At 44.2% G+C, this 25672-nt stretch overlaps 1 protein-coding gene across 1 annotated transcript in view; it reads left to right on the top strand.

Moving 5' to 3' along the window:
- The window catches only part of gabrb4 (gamma-aminobutyric acid type A receptor subunit beta4), a 79075-nt gene that overhangs the window by 36547 nt on the left and 16856 nt on the right, over positions 1-25672 (top strand). Inside the window, exon 4 of the mRNA XM_056239110.1 lies at positions 6164-6384. Coding sequence (XP_056095085.1) covers positions 6164-6384 — 221 coding nt within the window. The remainder of the gene's footprint in view (positions 1-6163; positions 6385-25672) is intronic.

Genomic DNA, 25672 nt, shown 5'->3' with positions numbered 1-25672 from the left:
TTAAGACCCTCTGTGTAAACTAGATGACTGAACTTATGGCACTTCTGGGGACTTAAGTTCCCAGAGGCCCCTGAGGCATACAGTCATCACAGGCAGCAGTCTTCACCTGACTAAAATAAACCTATTCTAGCAGATGTGTGAACAGAAGACACTGTGCTCAGAATACATTAGCTCCTTGTTTTTCAGAAACAATTTCAAATTTTTTCCCCAGAAAAAGTCGTTACTAAACGGTTCTTTCAAATGGGTACTTTGAAGAGTATTAAGCGAGATCATTTTACAGCTCTGACATTTCTCACTGTCCAGTTTTGCCTCTGAGAAAAAACGGTTGATGAGACATTCAAAGGGGATTTGAAAATTGTCTGGTTAAATATATGCTTTATTCAAGTGTTCCTGGCTAGGAAGTCCCTAGAACTCGTTAGTATGCTGTGATATGTGTTTGAGTGATTTTGGGCATATATATATATATATATTATTTTTTTCACTTTAGGAAGTTCTTTTTTAGCGCAAGTACATCAAAATGAAGAGAAAAAGATGCCAAGATCAAGAATATGGTCATGCAGAACAAGACATTAATATGTGCTTTATAAGTAATAATAAACAGCCAATATGCTTGTAATATGCATGCTAATAAGCAACTAGTTAAAGGTGAATAGTGTTCCCTAATCTAAAGTGTTACCAAATATTTGTGCTATAAATCTGTTAGTCTGCATTTACATTGCTTAATGTGTATCTATTTTGACATGCCATATTTTTGTCCCATGCTATGGTTATTAATATGTCAGTCATTGCAAATTCGAGAGGGAATCCAGTGTTCATATGTGGATTTCACTTCCGAAACATTACGCAGCGTGTAACTGGTTTTTGGTCCTCTAAGCAGCATAAACAAATTAAATTTTATTCAATAGATTATATAGCCTTGTAAGCATGCAAAGAGTGCTCCCATTATAATTACTAAAAACTGTCGCTCATCTCAGTTCATTGCGATTTTACAAAGTACAAAATAATCAATGAAGCTGTCTACATTGCATAATGAATCTCTTACTTACATTGTGTCTACATTTGTAGAACAAAGAAAAGAAAAATATAGAAACGTCCCTTTTTCAGGATACTGTATTTTAAAGATAACTTTAAAAATCCAAATAATTTTTACAGATCTTTATTGGAAAAGATTACAAGACACTAACAGTTTACAGGCGGTAGACAATTAAGCTCACTGTTTAAATAACTTAGGACATTAAATATACCTTTCCACTGACTCTAAAATACACCAGAAGAATGATGGCCAGGGTCCCTAATCAAGTGTGTGAACATGCAATAGTCCTGTTGCAAGGAGGTATGAGCCCTGCAGATATGGCCAGAGCAATGCGATGTTCGTAATGTGAGACTACAGTGCTAAAGACAGGATGGTTAGCTGACTGTCCTTGCAGTGCCAAACCATGTGTAAATATGTCCCCCCAGATGTGTTTGAGAACTTTCAAGTGCCTTGGTGGAAGAGTGGGGTAACATCTCACAACAGTAACTGGCAAATCTGGTGCAGACGATGAGAATGAGATGCACTATAATCACAGAATCATTATTCCATTTCTGTTTGTCAAATGTCATTGAAACTTCTTCAGTTTGTGTCTCAGTTGATAAATATTTTTATGTTCATTCAAATATCTTTTTTGCTCAGTATATTTTCAGGCTCTATTTGGTACCTTGTTTGTGGAAAGTGTATTTTATTTAACAGAGATATTAGAAAAAGAGAGTCATAAAATGATAGATATCAGAGACAAAAAGCAAGAGAGATTGTGGAGAGAGACACAGAGATCTGATGCTATGTTTTCTTCCAACTGCAATCCCTACATATATGGGCACTGGAGAATTTCCATCCTTTTCCAGGCAGAAGATTTTTATTTTTATTTGTTCAAAGTATTCACTCCAGTATGAGGTTGTTTTCCTTTACTTTTTTCACATTCTCCTTTACTTTTTTTCCACATTCATGAGATGTACATCCGAGAGTAACGTATTACTGACAAAGAAAATTTGTAGGGTGGAGTTCTTGGTTCCATGCATTGATTTTGATTGGATTTTGAGATGTGGCCGTTGCTCTAAAAAAGTGGAGGCAAATGAAAGTGAGCTTGCAGGGGAAAGCAGACCAAATGATTGGAGAAGCCCTGCATATTTTATGGAACCAGAGAGAAGTTTTCAGCATTATGTCCAGTTTGATTAAACATCACAAGGTCAAATACTTTTGAAAAAAGTACATATATGCACAGATTAATTATTCACAATAACATGTATGAAGAATATGAATAAAAAGGGTGAATTTCCTTTCCATAATCAAGTACGTCTCAGGTTACTGTAAACCTGGTTCCCTTAGAAGGGAAACAAGGCACTGCATCTTGGTATTGATGCTATGGGGAACGCCATCAATGTGACCACTGTCTGAGGCACGAGTAAACAAACAGCAATAATCATTGGGAGATGGCAGTCCTTGACGTCACATGGGTAATGCCTGTGAGTATAAAAGGGTGTCTGAGTTACACGTCATCAACACTTTTGTCTGAGGGAGATGCGCAGGCAGGCCCGCGTTATGGCAATGAGACATAGCATATCATCCCCCTTCTCAGGCAACCAGGGTTACAGTCTAAACCTGAGATGTTTCCTTTCGAAGTGGAACTTTGATGCTGTGTCTTGGTATTTATGCTATGGGGAACCAATATCCACTATGGCATGCTGTGGGGATGCCTGCCTCCCTAGGCTGTGAATATTCACAAACGTAGTGGGCATGACATAAATTGACTATGGATTACCCAGCCGGAGAAGCATGTCAACCTCATGGGTGCATCCCATGTGACTCATATAGTGGTGCTATAAACCAATACTCCCCGATACTAGGAAAGATCCCCAAGATTCTGTGCTCTACAGCAAGGGAAGTCCTGGCGGTTACACCTGCCCCCCTTCCTTGCAGGATAGGTCTCAGTCCTAAATGGCCCCAAGAGCAGAGCTCTAAGGGAAAAATCCACAACATAGCCCCAGCTATGTAAGGCTTATCTCACCAGAATTTGACAAGAGTCTTATGGTGCAGCCTGCTGCGGGGGAGCTTCTACTTTTTGTTTTACTTTTACACCTCTAGTCATCAGTTTTAACCACTGATCATCCCTATGGATGGCCAACACCTTACAATGAATGCATTCAGCTCCCTCGAGAGTCAAACACTAGATTCTTATCTCTCCAGACAGAATCGAGAAATAACAGAGGCTCTTACTGTGAATGCATTGCCATGAGTACCTCCAACTCCCTCAAGAGCCAAACACGTTCCGTGCAAATGCAAGATTTTTATTCCTCGTGAGAAAATTAAGCAAGAACAGAGCTTCTCACTGCAAGCTGCCGCTTGATTGCACGGTTTGTCACGGGAACTCAGCGCGTCGTGCGGCACTCTAGATGCGCGGTCGAGACTTGAGTACCTCACACAAGGTAGTCTCTTTGCCTATTCCCCAATCTAGTTCCTCTTCTGGTGGCCACCAGAAAAGGGCTACTTTAGCTAATAGCACTGGTAATCTGAGGATTACAGTAAGCGTTCTCCTTGCGACAGTCCCTCCCTGGCACATTCCTCTGAGGAAGGACCTGCTTTCTCAGAGACAAGGCATCTTATGGCACCCACGTCCAGACCTCTGGAAACTCTGGTGAAAGTGATCCTCTATACCCTCTATACCCTCACTAAAGACAGTGCTCCTGACGACAATGGCTTCCATCAAGAGTGTAGGGGATCTGCAAGCATTTTCGGTTGACAAATCTTGCCTAGAATTCGGACCAGATGACTCTCACGTTGTCCTGAGACCCCGTCCCGGATATGTGCCCAAGGTTCCTACCATGCCCTATAGAGACCAGGTAGTAAACCTGCAAGCGCTGCCCTCGGAGGAGGCAGACCCAGCCCTGGCTTTTCTCTGTCCCGTCCGCTCCTTGCAGTTATACGTGGACAGAACATAAAACTTTAGGACCTCAGACCAGCTCTTTGTCTGTTACGGAGGCCAGAAGAAGGGAAAGGCTGTCTCCAAGCAGAGGTTAGCCCACTGGATAGTGGATGCAATTGTCTTGGCGTATCAATCCCAAGACAAGCCTTGCCCATTCGGGTTGCAAGCACACTCAACTAGAAGTGTTGCTTCCTCCTGGGTGTTTGCCCAAGGCGCCTCGCTGACAGCTGCGGGCTGGGCGACACCCAACACGTTCACTGGATTCTAAAGCCTTCGTGTAGAGCCGGTATCCTCCCGTATACTCGCCCCAAGTGGCCAGTAGCGCGGGGAACCCGCTCAAGTGTCGGCTTGCTACTCCATTCTCGACTGGTCGGCCAGATACGTGCGTCTATTTGCTCCAGTGTGTTCCCCGGAGACGGCTAACCCTGTTGAGTTCCTCCGTCACCCCTACAGCAGTCAGACTTTGTGGAGCATTTGACGCCAGGCCTAACACTTGTATGCATTGAGGAACCTGTGCTAGGCTGGGTGTCCATGTGTAGCGGTCCCTGCAGCGACCCCATTTGATTATTTTCCACGGTACGGCTACCCTATCAGCTAGCCAGTGTTTTTGCCTTGGCAGAGCCCGCTTTACTATCTCTGCTGGTGTGCTTCCCCCCTAGGATTAGGCTGAAACCACCCCAGATACTTCCATATGTCATACTATCCTCCTTGGCTAGTCCATATGTGTATTCTCCACAGGTTACCTCCCTTTGGGTAGGTCGTGGCTTCCACAGCGTTCTCCTTCAGGTGGGAAGGGCACGCTTTCCCAGTGTTATCCAATGTTCTCACTGAGTGGGTCTTGCGGAACATCAGTGACCAGGACTCCCTGCATAAGCTTCTGCCCCTAACTAAGGGAGAGAAGTGAGGCTTATGCAGGGCACTGGAAGGGCCAACAACATGGCGTGTTGGTAGGGATCCCATTCAAGTCGGATACCTCTGACGAACATAGGATTGACCGACATGAAAGGGAACGTCTCGGTTACGTATGGTAACCCACGTTCCCTGAAAGAGGGAACGGAGACATTCGTCCCGTCACCATGTTGTTGTACCATCGCTGCAGACGGTTGGGTCCCTGGCTCGGCTCCTCAGCGAAATGCTGCTCATTATATACCCGCGCAGCGTGATAGAAGCAGTCATTTGACAGTGGTAGTAAGTAGCCAGCCTCACTGTCAGAATATTTTAATTTAAGTCTATAATAATATAATAATTATAAATTAAATAATTGTTGCCAATGGCTATGAGCTTGCATTATTCATATATTTGTTCCAAGTAAAATAGTTGTACACAGCTGTAAATTATTAAGTTGGGTATCACTTTTCTAAGTAAATACAATACTTTTACTTTTTAGGGTAGCTTTTTCTTATTTATTGAAACTGTTATGTGTTTCATAATTTGTTTATGATTATTTGTTTATAAGTCATCAACTGTACAAAATATATGAAATTGCCCTATGAAATATTTTATTGCTTCTATTAACAGGGGCCTTGCCATGTGGATGAATATGAAGTCAAACTCTTTGTTAATAGTTTCCTTGAATCATCCAGCACATCTAAATGTAGGCTTATTACAGTAGACTAGTTTCTATGCAGAATGCTGTATTATAAGAGATGCCGTTCCAGTTTTCAGTTAGTGTTGAAGCAGCGATGAGTCATGTCAGTGGATCTTTAGAGTGGCCTCCTTAGCCAATCGTATTTGCCCTACATACAAAAGTCACTGCTCAAATTGACCTAATCCTATCAAAGCAGTATATTTTTGCTGCTTAATTAATATCAAAATTGGTACACATCTTAATCCATTTTATAATGTTTGCATTGCCTTCTCATTCAATAAAAAAATGTTTTATAATGACTTTGCCGTCCTAGATGTTACAATGCTGTCAAACCAGATCAAACAAATATAAAGTTTCTTATTTATTATCCTGTAATTAATTTGAAACATAATACTCAATTAGGGGTGATGTTATAAAATAAAAATGTATAATTATCGTGTAAGAGTAAATACAGTCAGAGTAAATTATATTAAAATCAATAACATGACGAAATGTTGACTAAATTTAAAGTACATTTTCTTTGAAAGGAAAAAATCTATGTCTGAAAATAATAATAATAATAAATACTTTGAATACACCTTAATTCTCAATCTCAATACTATTTCTGTGCTCTGTGCAGGACTACACCATCACCATGTATTTCCAACAAAGCTGGAGGGACAAACGGTTGGCCTACGCTGAGATGGCTTTGAATCTCACTTTGGACAACCGTGTGGCTGATCAGTTATGGCTCCCAGACACCTACTTCCTGAATGACAAGAAGTCTTTCCTGCACGGTGTGACAGTGAAGAACCGAATGATTAGGCTCCACCCAGATGGCACTGTTCTTTATGGACTGAGGTAAATGCCACTGCCTATGTAACATCACTGCTACCTATGTGTATTGTGCTGTATAATGTCAGATTTTCCAATAACACTGCAAACCACAGTCTTAAAGTCCACTGGAAATCAGAAACGACCCTTAGCGCACATTACTAGTCATGTGGTGAACTGCCTGATTTACAGTCATTTAGCCTGAACTTTGCAGCCATTTTGTGTGACATCATTCTTGTGTTTATTGTTGATATCAGTATCAAAGTTCTTAGTTTAACTGTACTTATAAGTTAAACTTCAAGTCACACTTGCTATCACATTGAGGACAAGGTTAGCTATGGGAAAGCTTCTATTTGGGGTGTGTGAAAGATATGTGTTAATGGTTCACAGCACTGACAGACTGTGTTGAAAATCAAGGCGCTAATGATATTGGGTGGAAAGTGTGAAGAAGCTTTGCCTTTTTTGAGTTACAGCCCCGCTTCAAACTTCGTTATTGATTTGGCCAAAGTAAGGTGGTCCCTTACTCTCAGAAAACATAAAACTGCATATAACAAATTAGTCACAACTGTTTCCTGAAACTGTAACACGGTGGCACCTTGCAATATAGGAATCTTCTGAAAAAGTACTGAATCTCATGAACAAAACACATATAAAGGAAGATGCAGAAACAAACAATATAATATGTAATCATATGCATAAATAATGCGATCATCAACATTAAACAGCATATAAATCAAAACTGCCCAATGTTACTGAATGAAATGTCGAACCAGGACGAGCTACGGGACTGTGCAACCTTAGTGTTGATGGACTCGATCTACTCCATCTATGTTTTTAACATCGTTCTGAATCCGATCCTGATGTAGTCTTTGACAAAATGTGATTTTCTCAGCTTTTTGCTCCAAATGATGCTTTTTTAATGAAACGTACCCACATTCAAGTTTTGATTAAAAAAGAATGCATGAATGATTTATTTGTTGGTAACACTTTATTTTGATGTCCCCTTTGAACATACTACTAACTAGAAGTGACGTTGCAACTACATGTCAACTAACTCTCAGAGTATTAGTAGACTGTCTGCTTAATATTTGCTAACTCTTTATTGTGATGCTCCTTCAACAAACATTCTACTGACTGTAAGTAACTCTGAAACTACATGTCAACTTATTCTAACCCTGACCCTACCAGTCTACTAATACTCTACTAACACTCTAACTGTACGTTCACACCGCCGCCGGCTTGAGCTTCCAAAGCGGCCGGAAGTCATTCATTTTCAATGGAAGCTGGCTTTTCTCAGCTGCAAGGAGCGTCAAATCCATCGGCGTCACGTTTTGGGCGTTTTGAGCGTCAATCAGAAAGTTGAAAGAAGCTCAACTTTATGGTAATGAGCTGTGACGCGGTTCAGCGGCAAGCAGCGGAAAAACGCCAGCAACCAATCGGAATATAGACGTCCTTCGCACTGGCTGATTCCGGAGAAACATACAATGTAAACTTTCGTTCCTACCAAAACATTAGTTCCGAGAAAATGGAAGAGAAGCTAATAATCGCCGTTGATGGGTTTCCTATCATTTATGACATGACGTTGTTTGCTTATAGGGACCGCATGAGCGCAACTTTTATTTGAAATATTTATGAACGCTCGTTTTAAAGCGGGAATGCAATTAATTTGCTCACGGTGACACCGATTTGACCGCAAATAATAATAAGAATAGCTAACTATTCTTTTTTTCCCGACCAAATGTGACCAAAACGGTTATAAAAATGCTGTCATTATAAAAGGTTTCTTCAAATGTATTGCTTGTGTTTTTCTGTTTATTACATTTCATGTTGTGACACTTCTATTCTCCCTGCAACGTCAGAGCGTTCAAAGCGTCCAAAGCGTCAACATGCTTCCCTGTACTTTTTGACAAGCGTCCTTGACAGGGCGGCCAGAGCTTCTTTGCAAGTCGGCGGCAGTGTGAACGTACAGTAATGAGAGTTAGTTGACATAGTTGCAAAGTTACTTATAGACAACAGAATGTGTTAAAGGGAACATCAAAATAAAGTGAAACCTATTTGTTTGTTGTTGTTTAAAAGCAGAGGGACTGTTCTTTTGACATTTTGCATGTTCAGATATTCATACAACAAAATATTCTGGGGGCCATACAATTTTTTGTGAAAATGATCAAAAATGCTGGTGGTGACTGGCAACTTTATAAAAAAACGCTGGTGGGGAAAGGGTAATTAATCGATTCAAGATCGCCATTAATGTCAGATTTTTATATTTAATTTACACAAAACAACAAAGCCGGTATTTTTTTTAACCATCCAGTGTAGACAGCATTTTAATGGGTTCTGTTTGCTTTTGATGCACCATATTGTGCTGGTCACGTCCAGTGTGGACGCAGTGTAATAATCTAAAATTCAGTAAACTTATTAACTTAACAAAAAAAAAATTTCTCTGAACTTTTCAGCTAGATGGAACACAATGGAACAAACTGAGACAAGTTTTGAAGGTTTGACTATTGTCAGCTCAACACACGGGGCCCTATTTTAATGATCTAAGCGCATAGTCCAATGCGCACGGCGCAAGTGCACTTAGGGCGAGTCCGAATCCTTTTTGCTAGTTTTTGGTTTGTTCCTATTCTCTTAATGAGTAATGGGTGTGTTTTGGGGGTAATGGGTGTGTTTTGGGCATAATGTGTAGTAAATCAATCCGAGTCTTATCTCCCATTCCATTTAAAAGCCAGTTGCGCTCGCACCATGAAGGATTCGCTATTTATTTTTTATATTCGCTATATGACGGAATTTGCAAGCGGAAAGACTGAGCGCTTCTCTAGCGAGGAAACGGATCTGATCGTGCGCGAGGTTAAAGCGCTCAAGCAGATTATCTACGGGACAAGCCGGATTCCACCATATCTTTTTTAATATTTGGCATTTTTGTGTGCTACTGCACACTGTGTGTGTGTAATAAGCAGAGTGTATGCGCGTTGTGCACCCGCCTATAGGCTCATATTACTAACGTGCTCTTTAAATAACAAAAAAAAAAATATTGCACCATTGACTTTAGACCAGTTTTCAATTGGTTAATGGCGCAGTCTATTTCAGTTGCCTCAAAATAGCAACACGCCAACAATGCGCCTGAACACACCTCATCACAAATGGGCGCAAATGCATTTTCTATTTAAACAACGTGGCGCAGGACGTGAAAATGATAACTGTGTCGGGCTGAAACTAGCAAAAAACACTTGCGTCGCACCTGGCGCCGCATTGCACCGGGTGTATGATAGGGTCCACAGTCTTAAAAATGCAACACTTAGATTGTATGCTCTAAAAATCATGCAAAACATGACGCAATGGCCAAAAGCTGTAGCGGTAGGGGTGTAACGATTCATTCGTTTTCTCGATGCATCGATTACAAATCCTGATGATGCATATGCATCGATCTTGAAACATGTATTTCGAATTGTGAATCGTTTATTTCGGTCAATATTCGATTTAAAATGCTAAGAATCGAATAATTTGCGATTCTATATCGATTCAGTGCTTTAAAACATAAAAACAGTCATTAAATGACTACATGCGCGAATTAATGAGGCGTTGTGCGGCGTCATTTCGCGTCCTCACAGCTCTCACATACTCGCTGCACTCTTTACCATCTTTCACTGGATTTCGCTCGCGCTCGGTCCCATATAGCTCTCATCTACAGATTTTTGAGCAGTCCATGTTTGAGCTCTCCTCAGGACAGCCATTGGTGTTCACATGAGCAGATGACAGCTCTCTATCGAGAAAGCAAGCCATTGATAAAGCTGCCATATCATTGCGCGGTCACTGCTATGAAACAACGCGTTCGTTGCGTGGAAACGTCACCGTTATTTTCTTTAAGATAAGATACTGAAGTTTTACGGAAATGGGTCATACCCGTCCTGAGCAGTTAAAGTAAAACCCCACTTATTCAAGGGTGCGCATTTATTTTAATGGAAAGAGAAAACGTATAATAGGTCTCTAAAATGTACACCGATTAATCATGAATGATGAATGAAATGTAACTTAATGTCGTTAAACTGAACTGATGAAATAACTACAACATTAATTACACTGAAATAAGAGCGTGTGGTTTATCCATCAATCAGATGCGCATAGCACAAGTAGACAGCCGGCGCGTTTTCTTTCAGAATCACAAGGAAAATGTTCAGTCGGATAAAGAGAAAACAAAGAGTATAGCTATTCCATGAGGAAACGTTAGTTAAGGTTTTAGTTGGGAAAGTTCATGGTATTTTTAGTCTCACAATGGAAGGATGTTTAATGTAGGAACACTTTAAGGTTGTGTATCCATTCCTACAAAATAGTTAGCATGATGAACTATACTTTTAAAGCCTTTTTAAATCTTGGTTTACATTTTTACAAATGCTAATTTATAGGCTTTGGAAATATTTTTTATAAGAATAGATTCATTAAAAACTAACATGAACTAACGTTAACAATAGACAAAATGTCGTTGTTTTTTTTTTCTTTCTTTTTGTTCCCACTCTCTGACCCCCGAAGCCAGCTGTATAATTCACACCCTGACTAAGACCCATTGGGGGAAGCATTTAAATAATCCTATGAATGCATATAAAAAATTAAGAATCGAATCGAATTAATCGAATCGCATCGAATTTTAATGTGAATCGCATCGAATCGAATCTTTCTGAATTTGCAAAAATCGTTCTTGAATCGAATCGAAAACCTATGAATCGTGGATCGAATCGATTCACTGCCTACCCAAAGATTCACAGCCCTATGTAGCGGTGATGGATAAAATATCAATACTACAGAGACTAAAAGTAAAAAAAACAATCTAGCTTGGTTGCTGGACGTCTAAGCAAATAGTCAACTATAATAACTCACCCCCAAATCACCTCTAAACGGTTACACATAAGATGGAACGTCTACAAACTGTTGTCTCAGATGGCGTCCTCTTTTGGACAAACAAAGGCACGGGTATAAAAATAAACACTCTCCCTCCTGACTCTGCTATGCATTAACCCAGAGCTGATCCTGCAAGGCAGAGAGTACACTCTTCGTGCTCCTCTCAATCAAACTATCAATAATGAAACATGACAAACTGTTTCCTCTTCCAAGAGGCTCTGGCACAGGTGGAATCGAGGAATAAGCAGTGAGGCCACATGTTGGTTGCTTTTTTTCCCCAGAGGGTCTCTCAAACCTGCACCGCTGTGGAGAATTGAAATAAGGTGAACTCCAGCTTGGATGTTTGCAGTATCGATACGTCCACTTTTTTATAATGTCTTAAGATGGACCTTTGCTGGCTGTAAATTATTTATGAGTCGAGGCTGTTGTTAATGTTTAATTATCATATCATGCCCTGTCGTGTCTAAAAAGGGATTTCGAATTAATGTGTCTTAGTCAGCTTTAGTCGAGCTACAGTATGTATGCAAAACATCCTCCATATGACCCACAAACGCATAGATTTGCAAATATGCAGAGGTTTGTGCTTTATGCGGATTTGAAGGAAAATGCTAATGCTCATATTGAAGGGTTTTAAGCAGTGTGTTGAAAGGAAAGAATTTTATAGAATGTTAACACTGAGCGTCTAAGGTTTTGTTATGAGGCAGTTTAGAAAGGACAGAGAGGAGGATCTAAATGCACTGACTATTTTATTAAAACAAAACAACAAGAGCACACACAACATCCATGTAGGAAAACAGCAGAAAAAGAACATGAGAAACACTCGGGTGTAAAATACAACAATGTGCTTTAGGGACAATTAATTTTCATTAAATAACTGTAAAGTGATCTTAAGGTAGATGAAAAGTGAAAAGAAAAGTTGAAATACCAACTAATTGAATATGAACTCGGTATGCAAATAAATACAGTGCATTCTAAAATTGGTTGGCAGATTATTTTTCAAATAGCCTACTACATGGCAGAAATAGTTCCAGGTCTGTTGACCACATTACAGTTCTATATGACTATAATTTAAACATGTTGCTTTGGAATTATATTCATTGTGAAAAGTGATTTAAAGTTAAATCTGGTGCAACCATTTTCACGCCTTCCTGCTGAGGTCTCTCCAGCATTGGAAAGCTTTTCTAATTTGAATGCGGGTCCTTGCCTGATCATATCCCCTTCTTTTTCCAGTGATATTCCTCTTAGCTTTTCTCTAAATCTCCCTCTTGCTCACTCTCTCACCCCCATCATTGGTGGACACACCCCCTACTGCTGATTGGCTACAAGTTTGTTGTGGTGTTCGGTCCAATGCACTTTCAACAGAGTTTTTCAAAAATCGCTTACTGCACCTTTAAAGGGGAAGTTAAAATGACAGTAGATTATGGTCTTTTGAAGCAACAAAACAAGTGGGTATATAAAATTATTGATCCTTAGAAGTTGTAATACGTAAACAGCCCTGGGCAGAAAGTAAGTATGTGGCGTATACGTGCGTATGGCCCCGACTACACCACTGGTATACAGTACTATAGCGGTTTCTTGGTCTTCTGACAAAAGACTTTCTCTACCTCAGTTACATTTAAAAAATGATTTTATGATGCTGTTCACTTTATTTAAGCAATTCATTTGGATTTAACACTATTGTATCGGGTTTCTGGTTCACCCACTTCAGGTTAAATTGGCTAAACTTGCTGTTTTCATTTGGAAATAACATGTTTCAATCAAGTAACCCAATCAAACAGTACTTTCACTTCCCATCATGTGTTGCAAAGGGGCTGAATTGGGAGAATAAATGTTGAAATAAAGTGTTATTTTATGCATTTTTTACCATGATGAGAAAATGGAGAAACTTGTTAATGTTTAATGTTCTATTATGTTGGTATTTAAAAGTTTCTGTTATATCAGTGTTTTGGGGGGTTAGCATTGTGGGGAAGTGTAGAGCATGTTCCGCATAGCTGTTAAAATCTGACTCGTTTTTGCATTAATCTAAACAGGATTAGGAAATAGAAGTTCCCTTTCATTGTCACTCCGAGTTCCGTCGGATGGCGACGAATGGGGTTTCGCTTAGAAAGCCTATCGACTTCGAGTATTACAAAACGAGCCAATGGCAAAGAAATGCCATGGGTCTGCGGAATTTGCATGGCGTAACTCCGTCCCACCACGTGGGTATAAAAGGAGAATGTCGGCAATATGCAGATATATTTTCGCTTCGGAGCCAAGAAGTTTTCTTCACTCCTGCAGCCTATTCTCTGACTATCTTTGAGAATCTTCCAGACGAGCAGCTTCCAGTCAGTGTTGGTGTGATGGCGAGTTCCAGCGAGTTTCATATTCCTGCCTGCTGAACTGAAAAGCGTGTGTGTTTCTCCCTGGGCGCTTCAGCACTGCTGCGAGCTTTTCTCTCACAAAAAGAGGGTGCACGCGGCACATCTTTCTAAAGACGCGTCTTTTTAAAGACGATCTGCCCGTGTATTTCTGAGTGCGGTATTCTGATAGATTCAGCTGATGGGCACGAGCGCTGTTTTGACGTGTTTGGGCTTCGATCGCGTTCAGACAGCGCTCGTGGATGTGTCACGTTCTCAATAGAGCGAGAGTCCCCTCATCCACACCCCGATCTATTTTTCTCCATGTGAGATAATACTTCGGCTGGTGGCCAGGGTGACCTAAGACGGCAGGTCTGGAACTAAACCGACGAAATATCCTCGGTCCACACTCCGTCTTTCACATAGCAACCCGCGTAGAGTTCCGAGTGAGTTTGCCGGCCCTCCTCAACTCCCCCATATCCCAGGCTGGGCACTTCGGCAGCGCGGCCGAGGACTCTGCCCAACAGTTCTCGGCCGCCCAGAAGCGGACTGTGGCTACCAAACTTGTCTGACCCCGCGGCCATCTGCTGCCAACCAGCCGCCGGCTCGCCGGCTCGCCGGCGCTGCCTTAGTCCGCTTGCCCCCTCCTGCCCAGCCCCAGCAACACCGGGCTGCGCCGTGGATATGGTCGCAGGAAGGCGCCCCTGCCCGTACCAGCCCCGCAGCCCCGCTGAACACCAGGCGATGCGGCGCTCCCGTTACGGGCAGCTCAGACGTGGGTTGCGGTTCTTTCAGGAAGTGGTTGCAGGGCCACTCCTTCCCCCGGTGGAGGGCCGGGGGAGAATCTCTTCTCCAAAGAGCTGCATCCCATCTCTGAGCCCCCGGAGGGCGCGGATGCCTCACCACTCTTATCCCCCTCTGTCCCAGAGCTCGGATGACAGTGTGTGCTGCCCCCGGGCCGTACCACTCTCATCCCCCTCTGTCGCCAGACCCCTGGCAGAGCAGGCCCCCGCGGAACGCTGGTCCTTCCCTGGCCTCCTCTGTCAGGGTGCGGTTTATGACCGTGCCCCCAAACCGGGGCGGTCATTCCGCTTCGCTGCACCACCTAGGGGACGTCTGTGGTTCGCATGACCCCGCTGACACAGTCCTTGGGAGCCTGGCTAGAGCTTCCCAACCTGTCCCGCTGGGTCGCACGAACCATCAGGCTCGGCTATGCGATTCAGTTCGCACGGTCTCCTCCCCGCTTCAGGGGAGTCCGCTCCATGGTCAGTGGCTATGCCCCTATCATGAGAGCGGAGGTTGCTACCCTACTGGCGAAGGGTACGATCGAGACTGTCCCTCCAGCCGAAATGAGGTCCGGGTTTTACAGCCCATACTTCATTGTCCCGCAGAAAGCCGGTGGGTTACGACCAATCCTGCACCTGTGCATCTGAACCGCTCGCTTCACAGGCTGCCGTTTAAGATGCTCCTGGCCAAACGCGTTTTCGAATGTGTGCGGCCACAGGATTGGTTTGCAGCGATCGACCTGTAGGACGCCTACTCTTATGTCCCCGTTCTCTTCGACTCAGACCGTACCTACGGTTTGCTGTCAGGGGGCGCGCATATCAGTACGCCGTTCTCCCATTCGGGCTAGCCCTGTCTCCTCGCGCCTTCACAAAGGTTGTCGAGGCAGCCCTTGTTCCTCCATGGGAACACGGGGTTCGCATCCTGAACTATCTCGGCGACTGGCGTTCCTAGCTCACTCTCGAGACCAGGTCTGCGAACACTGGGACCCAGTGCTCCGGCACCTAGCTCGTCTGGGCCTTCGGGTCAACTGGGAAAAGAGTAAACTTTGCCCTGTGCAGAGGATCTCTTTTCTCGGTTTCGACTTCTCCACTCAGCCACTGCTGACTTGCCTGAGAAAAGCAAGCAAGAGTGCGGTTCCACTGAAATTTTTTCAGAGGCTCCTGGGGCATATGGCATCTGCAGCCGTGGCAACGCCGCTCGGATTACTTCATATGAGACCACTTCAGCTTTGGCTTCGCGACCGAGTCCCGAGGAGGGCATGGCAACACGGCGTGCTCCGAGTGCCAGTTACTCCGAGCTGCTCTCAGACCTTCTCCCCGTGGTCGAACCTCTGTTTCTACGGGCTGGAGTGACCCTGGAACGAGCTTCCCGGCATGTTGTTGTCTCAACAGATGCCTCCACCACGGGTTTGGGGCACCATGTGCAATGGACATGCTGCCTGGGGCTCCTGGACAGGACCCCAGCGCCTATGGCATGTCAATTGCCTCGAGTTGCTGGCAGTACGTCTTGCTCTGCACCGCTTCCGGGCGTTGCTTGGGGTCAACACATACTAGTCTGATCAGACAATACCGCCACTGTAGCGTACATCTACCATCAAGGTGGTCTACGCTCCCGGCGTATGTCACAACTCGCCCGCCACCTCCTCATATGGAGTCAGAAGCATCTGAGGTCGCTTCGAGCCATTTATATTCCCGGAGCCCTGAACTGTGCAGCTGACGAGCTCTCACGGCTTCAGCCCCTCCCCGGAGAATGGCGACTCCATCCCCAGTCGGTTCAGCTGATTTGGGACCAGTTCGGGGACGCTCAGATAGATCTGTTTGCCTCTCATGACTCAACCCATTGCGGCCTGTATTTTCCCTGTCCGAGGGCACGCTCGGCACGGATGCACTGGCGCACAGCTGGCCGCGGGGCCCCAAATATGCGTTTCCCCCAGTGAGCCTTCTTGCGCAGACCCTGCGCAAAGTCAGGGAGGACGAGGAGCAGGTCATTTTGGTCCTGCCACACTGGCCCACCTGGACCTGGTTCTCCGAACTCTACTCCTCGCAACAGCACCTCCCTGGCCAATTCCTCTGAGGAAGGACCTCCTTTCTCAGGGACGGGGCACCCTATGGCACCCTCGTCCCGATCTTTGGAACCTCCACGTGTGGCTCCTGGACGGGACGAGGCAGGTTTGAGTACCCTACGACCAACGGTGGTGGCTACCATCACTTCCGCTAAGCGTTGTCCACGAGACACGCCTACGCGTTGAAGTGGAACCTCTTCGTCAACTGGTGCTCTTCTCGCTGAGAAGACCCCGGAGATGATCGATCGGTGTCGTGCTTTCCTTCCTTCAAGTTGGGTTGGAGCGAAAGCTGTCTCCCTCCACCCTCAAAGTATACGTTGCCGCTATTGCCGCACACCATGATACAGTAAGGTAAGTCCGTAGGGAAGCACGACCTGATCGCCAGGTTCCTGAGAGGAGCGAGGAGACTGAATCCTCCTCGCCCTCCTCTCGTCCCCTCTTGGGACGTCTCAGTGGTTCTAACTGCCCTGCAGAGTGCTCCCCTTGAGCCTTTGCAATCAGTGGAGCTTAAGTTGCTGTCTATGTAGACAGCGCTCCTGGTTGCATTGGCCTCCATCAAGAGGGTAGGGGACCTGCACGCAGTCTTGGTTGACGAAGCGTTCCTGGAATTCGGGCCGGCTTACTCTCACGTGATCCTGAGATATGTGCCCAAGGTTCCTACCACTCCCTTCCGGGACCAGGTGGTGAACCTGCAAGCGCTGCCCCTGGAGGAGGCAGACCCAGCCTTGGGACTGCTCGGTCCAGTACGTGCTCTCCGCGCCTATGTAGACAGAATGCAGTGTTTCAGGACCTCTGACCAGCTCTTTGTCTGTTATGGTGGGGAGCTGAAGGGAAAGGCTCTCTCCAAGCAAAGGCTGTCTCACTGGTGTGTGGCATCCTCTTGGGCTCTAGCGCATGGTGCCTCGCTAACAGACATCTGCAGAGCTGCAGGCTGGGCGACACCCAACACATTCGCCAGATTCTACAATCTCTGAGTGGAGCCAGTGTCCTCCCGTGTACTCGCTTCAACCAGCCGGTACTAGGACCCGCTCAGGTGTCTTCGCTTGCTCGCCATTCCACTCCACGGACTGGATACGTGCGATATTCTCCTCAGGTGAGCCTCACAAGGCCTGAGTTCCTCCAGCACTGCTGACGTCGACGCCAGTGTCTATTGGCTGCGCGTTGCCTAGGTGCCTCCCGTGTGCATGGTCCCTCCTCTGAGTGACCCCCACATGTGTATTTCCACTGTAAGCCTCTCTGAGGATGTGTCTTCCCTTGGCAAGCCACCTTGCCACCCCTGGGGTTGAAATTTCCACCTGCGGCTGGACACCCCAGTGTTCTCTATTTGCATTCCTTCGGGTCATATGTGTATTCTCTAAGTCCCCCCCCTCTGGGTTGGCATTAATTGCATATTTCTCTGACATTGAGATATGCTCCCCAGTGTACCTTGGTATTCCTGTGCTAAATAGGAGTCCTTCGTCCGTACTAGTCTCACGACAGGGATCTCAGATTTACGCAGGGCACTGGAAGACAGCTGTGAAGGTAGCGTGATTAAAAAAAAAGGGAACGTCTTGGTTACGTATGTAACCCTCGTTCCCTGAGTAGCCACTTCTGCTGTACCGCTGGAACAGATGAGTTCAGTCTTGGCTTCTCAGCGAAGAAACATATCTGCATATTGCCGGCATTCTCCTTTTATACCCACGCGGTGGGGCGGAGTTACGCCATGCAAATTCCGCAGACCCATGGCATTTCTTTGCCATTGGCTCGTTTTGTAATACTCGAAGTCGATAGGCTTTCTAAGCGAAACCCCATTCGTCGTCATCCGACTTTCAAGAGAACTCGCGCTGCGTCGATTGACGCTAAGGGAATGCTTCGTGTGATGATGTCTTGAAGCACATGTAAAATCAGTTAAATCGTGCGAACGTCAGAGGCGGGTGACGTCATGAACCAGGAAACTATAAAGCCTGCCCAAAACCCAAGCGCGCTAGCTTCTGTGTCTTCAGTGGTGCTCATTGTGAAACTGTCCTTGTCTATTTGGTGTTGTTTTGTCTTTATTTCACTATATATATTTGGGTTTGGAAGCACGCGTTGCAGTTCTGAGGAACTGGGCGTTTGTCAGTGTCGATGCAAGAGATTCTGAGGTTTCACCACCTCAGTCTCATACATTCGATGAGCTGGTTGAGGTTGTGTCAAGAGCGGTTGAAAGACTGAGTATTGACTGGCCAGCAGATAAAAAGGATGTTCGTTCCAAAAGTTAACTGGATGAACGTTTCCTACCAGCACGGTCACAACCTCAATGCCAGGGCCTACCGTTTTCCCCGATCTCCACACCGAGGTGTCGAGATCGTGGAAGAAACCGGTTTTATATAGAGTGCATATTGCACAAACATCTAATTATTCCTCTATATCTAACTATAAAGAGCACGGTTGTGGGGAGATGCCAAAAGTGGAAGAGGCACTTGCGTGCTATCTATCCCCCGAAGCGGCATCTCCCTAAAGGCCCCGGCATTACCCACTAAGCCAGTCAGAACCACATCATCACTAGTGGGTAAAGCTTATTCAGCCGCTGGTCAGGCTGCAGCATGCCTTCACACAATGCCGCTGCTGAACTGTTTGGAGACATGGATGAGGGCGGGGGAATTGGCCCTGATTGGCCACCAAGGAGACGGCTAAATCCATCGACCGCTCTATGGCAGCCCTGGTGGCCACTGAGAGGCATCTAACTCAATCTGAGTAATATAAAAGAAAAAGACAAGAACTTTCTTATGGATGCGCCCCGTCACCTTCTGGCCTCTTAAGCGATACTGTAAATTCAGTCGTCGAGAGGTTCCAGAGTGTTGCCTCCCGTGCTCCCCCACAGAAAGGCTGGGGACAGGGAGGGCGCTCTCACCCGCAGTCTTGGAAGGGTAAGACGGATCTGAGGACTGTCATTATCTCTAAGAAGGCTGCGGGGAAGAGGTCCTGATGCCCGAGGGCTCAGGCCAGTGAGGGCAGTCCCCTCCGAAATGGAGCGGTCAACACCTCATTATACGGAGACCATCTCCCTTTGGTGCCCTCAGGGGACCGTTCTGACAACCCTGCCACCTCGTGTGGTCTACGGCGAGCACAAATCTCAAGGACCACCCGGAAACGTAGTGGCCTTAGGATGCCCGCCCCCTCCAAGGAGGTTTCCAGAGCAGTCAGGTCGGTCGTTGTCTGCCGGTTCGCCGTTACAGGGCGTCGGGCTGATTCCACAACAAAAACCAGACGCCAGTCTCGAGATGCTGGTACCACTAGTAGAATTTTATGCAGCGTGGAAGCTACTGCCAGCAGGTTCTGATAATGGAACAAGAAGGGAAAACCCTGCTAGAGAAAGGGGCCATAGAATATGTACCTCCCTCCAACAGGGAAACCGGGTTCTACAGCCGGTATTTCATAGCTCTAAAGAAGGATGGGGGGTTGCGTCCCATTTTTGATCTTCGAGTGCTAAACGAGTCAGTCATGCAAATAAAGTTCAAAATGTTAACACTGAGGCAAATCGTGCCAGAGATCAGATCCGGACTGGTTTGTCACTATAGATTTCAAGGACGTATGCTTCCATATATCCATTCTTCCATATCACAGGAAGTTCCTGAGATTCACTTTCGGGGGCAAAGCTTACCAATATCGAGTTCTTCCATTCGGCCTAGCACTATCACCCTGCACTTTCACGAAATGCATAGATGCAGCTCTGGCGCCTCTGCGCCTGCAGGGTATTCGCATCATGAACTACATCGACGATTGGTTGATTCTGGCTCAGTCGCATCAGTTGGCGGTTCGGCATCGAGATGTCGTCCTCGACCACATGAAAGAGTTGGGGTTACTGCTAAACGCCAAAAAGAGTCTGAAAATTTTTCTAGGCGTGGTTTGGGACTCAATGTTGATGCATGCTTGCTGTCACCGGCACGCATGGAGTCCATCCTTTTGGCTGTGAAAAAAATAAAGCTAGGCCAGTTACTCACTGTCAAATAGTGTCAGAGGCTGTTGTGTCTGATGGCAGCAGCATCCAACGTGATACCTTTTGGACTGTTGTACATGAGACCCCTGCAGTATAGCTTATAGCTTTATAGTTTCCTGGTTCATGATGTCACCCGCTTCTGACGTTCCGTCACACCATTGGACTGAATGGACAATTTGGAGAATAAATGAAAGGATGTTTCTTTTATCCTTGTCAATAAGTGGTTAAGGCATCTTCCAATCATCTTATAAATCTATTTCATAGAGTGAAAGTAGTAGGCAAGAAAGTAGTTTGTTTAGGCTGGGTTGTATGAATTACAAACCTGCGCACATATTTTAAAAAGCACATAACTATAGAATTCTGAATGAGCATGTGAACGCCATCAGCGTTAATCACAGGTTCGCGTTTAAAGTCTGATCATTTCGACGGAGGTGAATCAATCAAAGTTAACTTTAGCTGGAAGTAACATTATTCAAGAACCGCTATAACGCCAAAACAATCTGTTACCTTAAATTATATGTTTATCTCTGTAAAGCTGCTTTGAAACAATTCATTGTTAAAAGCGCTATATAAATGAAGATGACTTGACTTGAGTGAAAACTATCGAATAATGCTCTTTTTTGCCTCATTATGGGAGTTGACTGCTCTATCATTCATTATACTTACAACATGTGTACACTCTCACTGTTGTACATGCACAAACAATAATGCATCTCTGTTCATTCATTGAAATGCAATAATTTTCTCCCTTGTTTCTTTTTGGCCTACCCTTACACACATCGCACCCCCTATTTCATCTACACAAGGTCGCTAAGATTTAACATTGTAAATGTAATTACGAAAATGTGCAGCAACATACACAAAAAATCATTTGTAACGCAAGACATTTTACTGCGTTGGATTGATGGAAATTGAATTTTGTGCATACCCTGACAGATGGTCCTTGATAAATACACACAAATTGCATATACAGTGAGCACGGAAAGTATTCAGACCCCCTTAAATTTTTCACTCTTTGTTATATTGCAGCCATTTGCTAAAATAATTTAAGGTCATTTTTTTTCCTCATTGTACACACATCACCACATATTGACAGAAAAACACAGAATTGTTGACATTTTTGCACATTTATTAAAAAAGAAAAACTGAAATATCACATGGTCCTAAGTATTCAGACCCTTTGCTCAGTATTTAGTAGAAGCACCCTTTTGATCTAATACACCCATGAGTCTTTTTGGGAAAGATGCAACAAGTTTTTCACATCTGGATTTGGGTATCCTCTGCCATTCCTCCTTGCAGATCCTCTCCAGTTCTGTCAGGTTGGATGGTAAACGTTGGTGGACAGCCATTTTAGGTCTCTCCAGAGATGCTCAATTGGGTTTAAGTCAGGGCTCTGGCTGGGCCATTCAAGAACAGTCACAGAGTTGTTGTGAAGTCACTCCTTCGTTATTTTAGAGGTGTGCTTAGGGTCATTGTCTTGTTGGAAGGTGAACCTTCGGCTCAGTCTGAGGTCCAGAGCACTCTGGAGAAGGTTTTCATCCAGGATATCCCTGTACTTGGCCGCATTAATATTTTCCGCGATTGCAACCAGTCGTCCTGTCCCTGCAGCTGAAAAACACCCCCACAGCATGATGCTGCCACCACCATGCTTCACTGTTGAGACTGTATTGGACAGGTGATGAGCAGTGCCTGATTTTCTCCACACATACCGCTTAGAATTAAGGCCAAAAAGTTCTATCTATAAATGATAAATAAGAGAATCTTATTTATCACCATCTTGGAGTCCTTCAGGTGTTTTTTTTAGCAAACTCCATGCAGGCTTTCATGTGTCTTGCACTGAGGAGAGGCTTCCGTCGGGCCACTCTGCCATAAAACCCCGACTGGTGGATGGCTGCAGTGATGGTTGACTTACTACAACTTTCTCCTATCTCCCGACTGCATCTCTGGAGCTCAGCCACAGTGATCTTTGGGTTCTTCTTTACCTCTCTCACCAAGGCTCTTCTCCCCCGATAGCTCAGTTTGGCCGGACGGCCAGCTCTCGGAAGGGTTCTGGTCGTCCCAAACGTCTTCCATTTAAGGATTATGGAGGCCACTGTGCTCTTAGAAAGTGCAGCAGAAATTTTTTTGTAACCATGCCCAGATCAGTGCCTTGCCACAATTCTGTCTCTGAGCTCTTCAGGCAGTTCATTTGACCTCATGATTCTCATTTGCTCTGACATGCACTGTGAGCTGTAAGGTCTTATATAGACAGGTGTGTGGCTTTCCTAATCAAGTCCAATCAGTATAATCAAACACAGCTGGACTCAAATGAAGGTGTAGAACCATCTCAAGGATGATCAGAAGAAATGGACAGCACCTGAGTTAAATATATGAGTGTCACAGCAAAGGGTCTGAATACTTAGGACCATGATCAGTTTTCCTTTTTTAATAAATGTCAACAATTCTGTGTTTTTCTGTCAATATGGGGTGCTGTGTGTACAATAATGGGGCAAAAATTAACTTAAATGATTTTAGCAAATGGCTGCAACAAAGAGTGAAAAATTTAAGGGGGTCTGAATACATTCCGTACCCACTGTAGGTAGGACACAGAATGTGAGTGAAACAAAGCATTTTTTTATATAGCACTTTACTATGTACTACTGAAAACACAAAGCGCTTTACAATCATATCAGAGGGTCTCTCCTCAACCAGAACCGGTGTACAGCATCCACCTGGATGATACAACTGCAGCCTCATAACATTGGCGCCAGTGTGCTCTCCACACACCAGCTATAGGTTTGAGAGGAGAGAGAGTGATAGAGCAATTCAAAAGAATGGGTATTATTAGGAAGCCATGATTGATATGGGCCAATGGAGGTAATTTTGGCCAGGAACCTGGGGTTACACCCCTACTCTTTATGAGAAGTGCCATGGGATTTTTAATGACCAAAGAGAGTTGCTTTTTTTCAGTATAGTGTCCCCGTTACTATACTGGGGCGTTAGGACCCATACAGACCACAGGGTGAGCACCCCCTACTGGTCTCACTTACACCTCTTCCAGCAACAGCCTAGTTTTCACTGGAGGTCTCCCATCCATGGGATGTGTTTCCTGTACAACTACGTTTCTCGCTGCTTAACTACCATAGTACGATGCATCATTGAACAAATGAACTTGCTAGTCACGACTGTTTGTCGTGGTCGTTCAACCACGTTGGTTTATGACTTCACGCACTTGGAGTAATAACAGACATGGCATCTGAGGACTATTTCTCACTTTTCTCAGTTATTTTGGTTTATTTCCAGATTCAATCATAAGTTTGTTCTTACGCGCTAGAGCACGTTCGCATATGTCCACTCTTCAAAAACGGTGCTTTAAATCATTAGAACTAAGTTTTCAGGAAACAGACTAATTGAACTATGCTGATAACGCCGGAACTTGTGAACATAGTTGGCTAACGATGCTGTTGGGAAACACACCCCAGGTAATGACCAGGCTCAACCCTGCTTAGCTGCAGTGGGCAACCAGTCTCTGGCTACAGGGTGACATGGCTGTTGTGCACTTATTGCTGCTGCTGATCTGTCCATGGGCTGTACAGTGCAACATATATGTTGCATGTGCTATGAAAAAATTGGTCTGTGCAATGAATAAATTTACCACTGTAGCACGCGTGCGATACAGTTTGGCATGTTCATAACACAGCCGCTTAATAGTGTGAAGTGATTGTTGTGCTTATTTGCGTGTGAGATTGATGGCGCTCTGCTATTATACTTGGTGTGTTGCAGTAGCGCTGTCATATCTGGCTATAACATGACATATAACCTATAACACGCTCTCACACGTTTATTTTTTAGCATTGTTAGGAGGAGTAAAAGCATAAGGAGCGAAAGAGGAGCATTTACACTTGTCTAGTTTCGTCTGTAACGCGTCTCAGATCTCCTCCTGATATGGTTTGAGCGATCAGATTCAAATCCGTCTCGAATGCGTTTCGGAGGGGATTTACACCTGGTCTTTTTATCCGATCACAGAAAACGCATGAAGTGGCCAGGTGTAAACAGCCCGTAGAGGAGTGTCATGGGATAGGTTAGTGCTATAGTTTGCAAACAAGAGTTTTTATTTAGTGATGTCTGCCCACAGATCTGTTCTACTTTGATGTGTAATGTTGAGGTGTAAGAGGTGTTATGTTTCTGCACTCTTCCTATTTTTAGCAAATAAATAAAAAGTTTGTCTAAAAACAATTTTTTGTGATGGTTTGTATTTTTTGTGTCCAGTACTATTTGTTTTCCTGGCTGTCCCTGGTATTCGCAACGTTTTCCGCCAGCACCACATTTCAAATGCTTCGATTTTCCTTCTATCGACCTGTCTTAATGTCCAACTCTTGCAACCATACAATGTTATGGGAAATGTTGCTGTTTTTGCTCCTCCAGATCTTATTGATATCAACCATTGCAGTGTGGCCCAATGCGACCCTACGCTTAATTTCAGGGGGTGTATTTTCCATCTCAGTCAATTTTTGATCAGAGGAAGATGAAATCCTGAACTGATTCAATTTCTTCATCAATGATTTTAAACTTTACTTCTCTGCTGTCTTCATGATCTTTTTGTTGTTGTTAAGGTGCAGCCCCATTTTTCTCATTTTCTTTCTTGATTTTCAAAATTAAATGTATCAGGTCATTTTCCCTTTCAGCTAGCAAGGTTGTATTGTCTGCATATCACAAATGCACTTATTAGGTGAACTTATTAGCACTTTCCATTGACCTGAGACATGCAGACACTACCATAAACAAATGTGAGTCATAACTGTTAGCTTTTCAAACTTCTACATTCTCAAAAGTTGGTTAAAAAAACAACAACCCAGGCTCATTGGAAATACATGCCCCTACCAAAAAAAGAAAAAAAAGAAAGTAGCTATACATACAATTCACAGCAGTTTCCAGATAAAGTAAACACTGGAGGCATTAAAACTGCAACATCTTTTTACACAAGTTATGATTACATGAGATTATTGTTGAATAAAGACTTATTGCTCTGTAGCTAACCTGGTACAGTATAGCACCTTCAATGCAGCGTTACTAGTTCTGTGAAATCAAAACTTAACTTTAGCTGGAAATAACATTATTCAAGAACCGCTATAAAGCCAAAACAATCTCTGTTACCTTAAATTATGTTTATCTCTGTAAAGCTGCTTTGAAACAATCCATTGTTAAAAGCGCTATATAAATGAAGATGACTTGACTTGACTTGAAATGCAAGCCATGGTAAAAGAGCTTAAAGACTTGTTGAAGCTAAAATAGCATGAGTCCACGTGT

Source organism: Rhinichthys klamathensis, unplaced genomic scaffold (assembly GCF_029890125.1).
Source record: "Rhinichthys klamathensis goyatoka isolate OS25496 unplaced genomic scaffold, OSU_Roscu_1.1 h1tg000554l_1, whole genome shotgun sequence".
Classification (NCBI taxonomy): Eukaryota; Metazoa; Chordata; class Actinopteri; order Cypriniformes; family Leuciscidae; genus Rhinichthys; species Rhinichthys klamathensis.
Note: the sequence above shows the minus strand (reverse complement) of the source record. Positions and strands in the feature narration are given on the sequence as shown.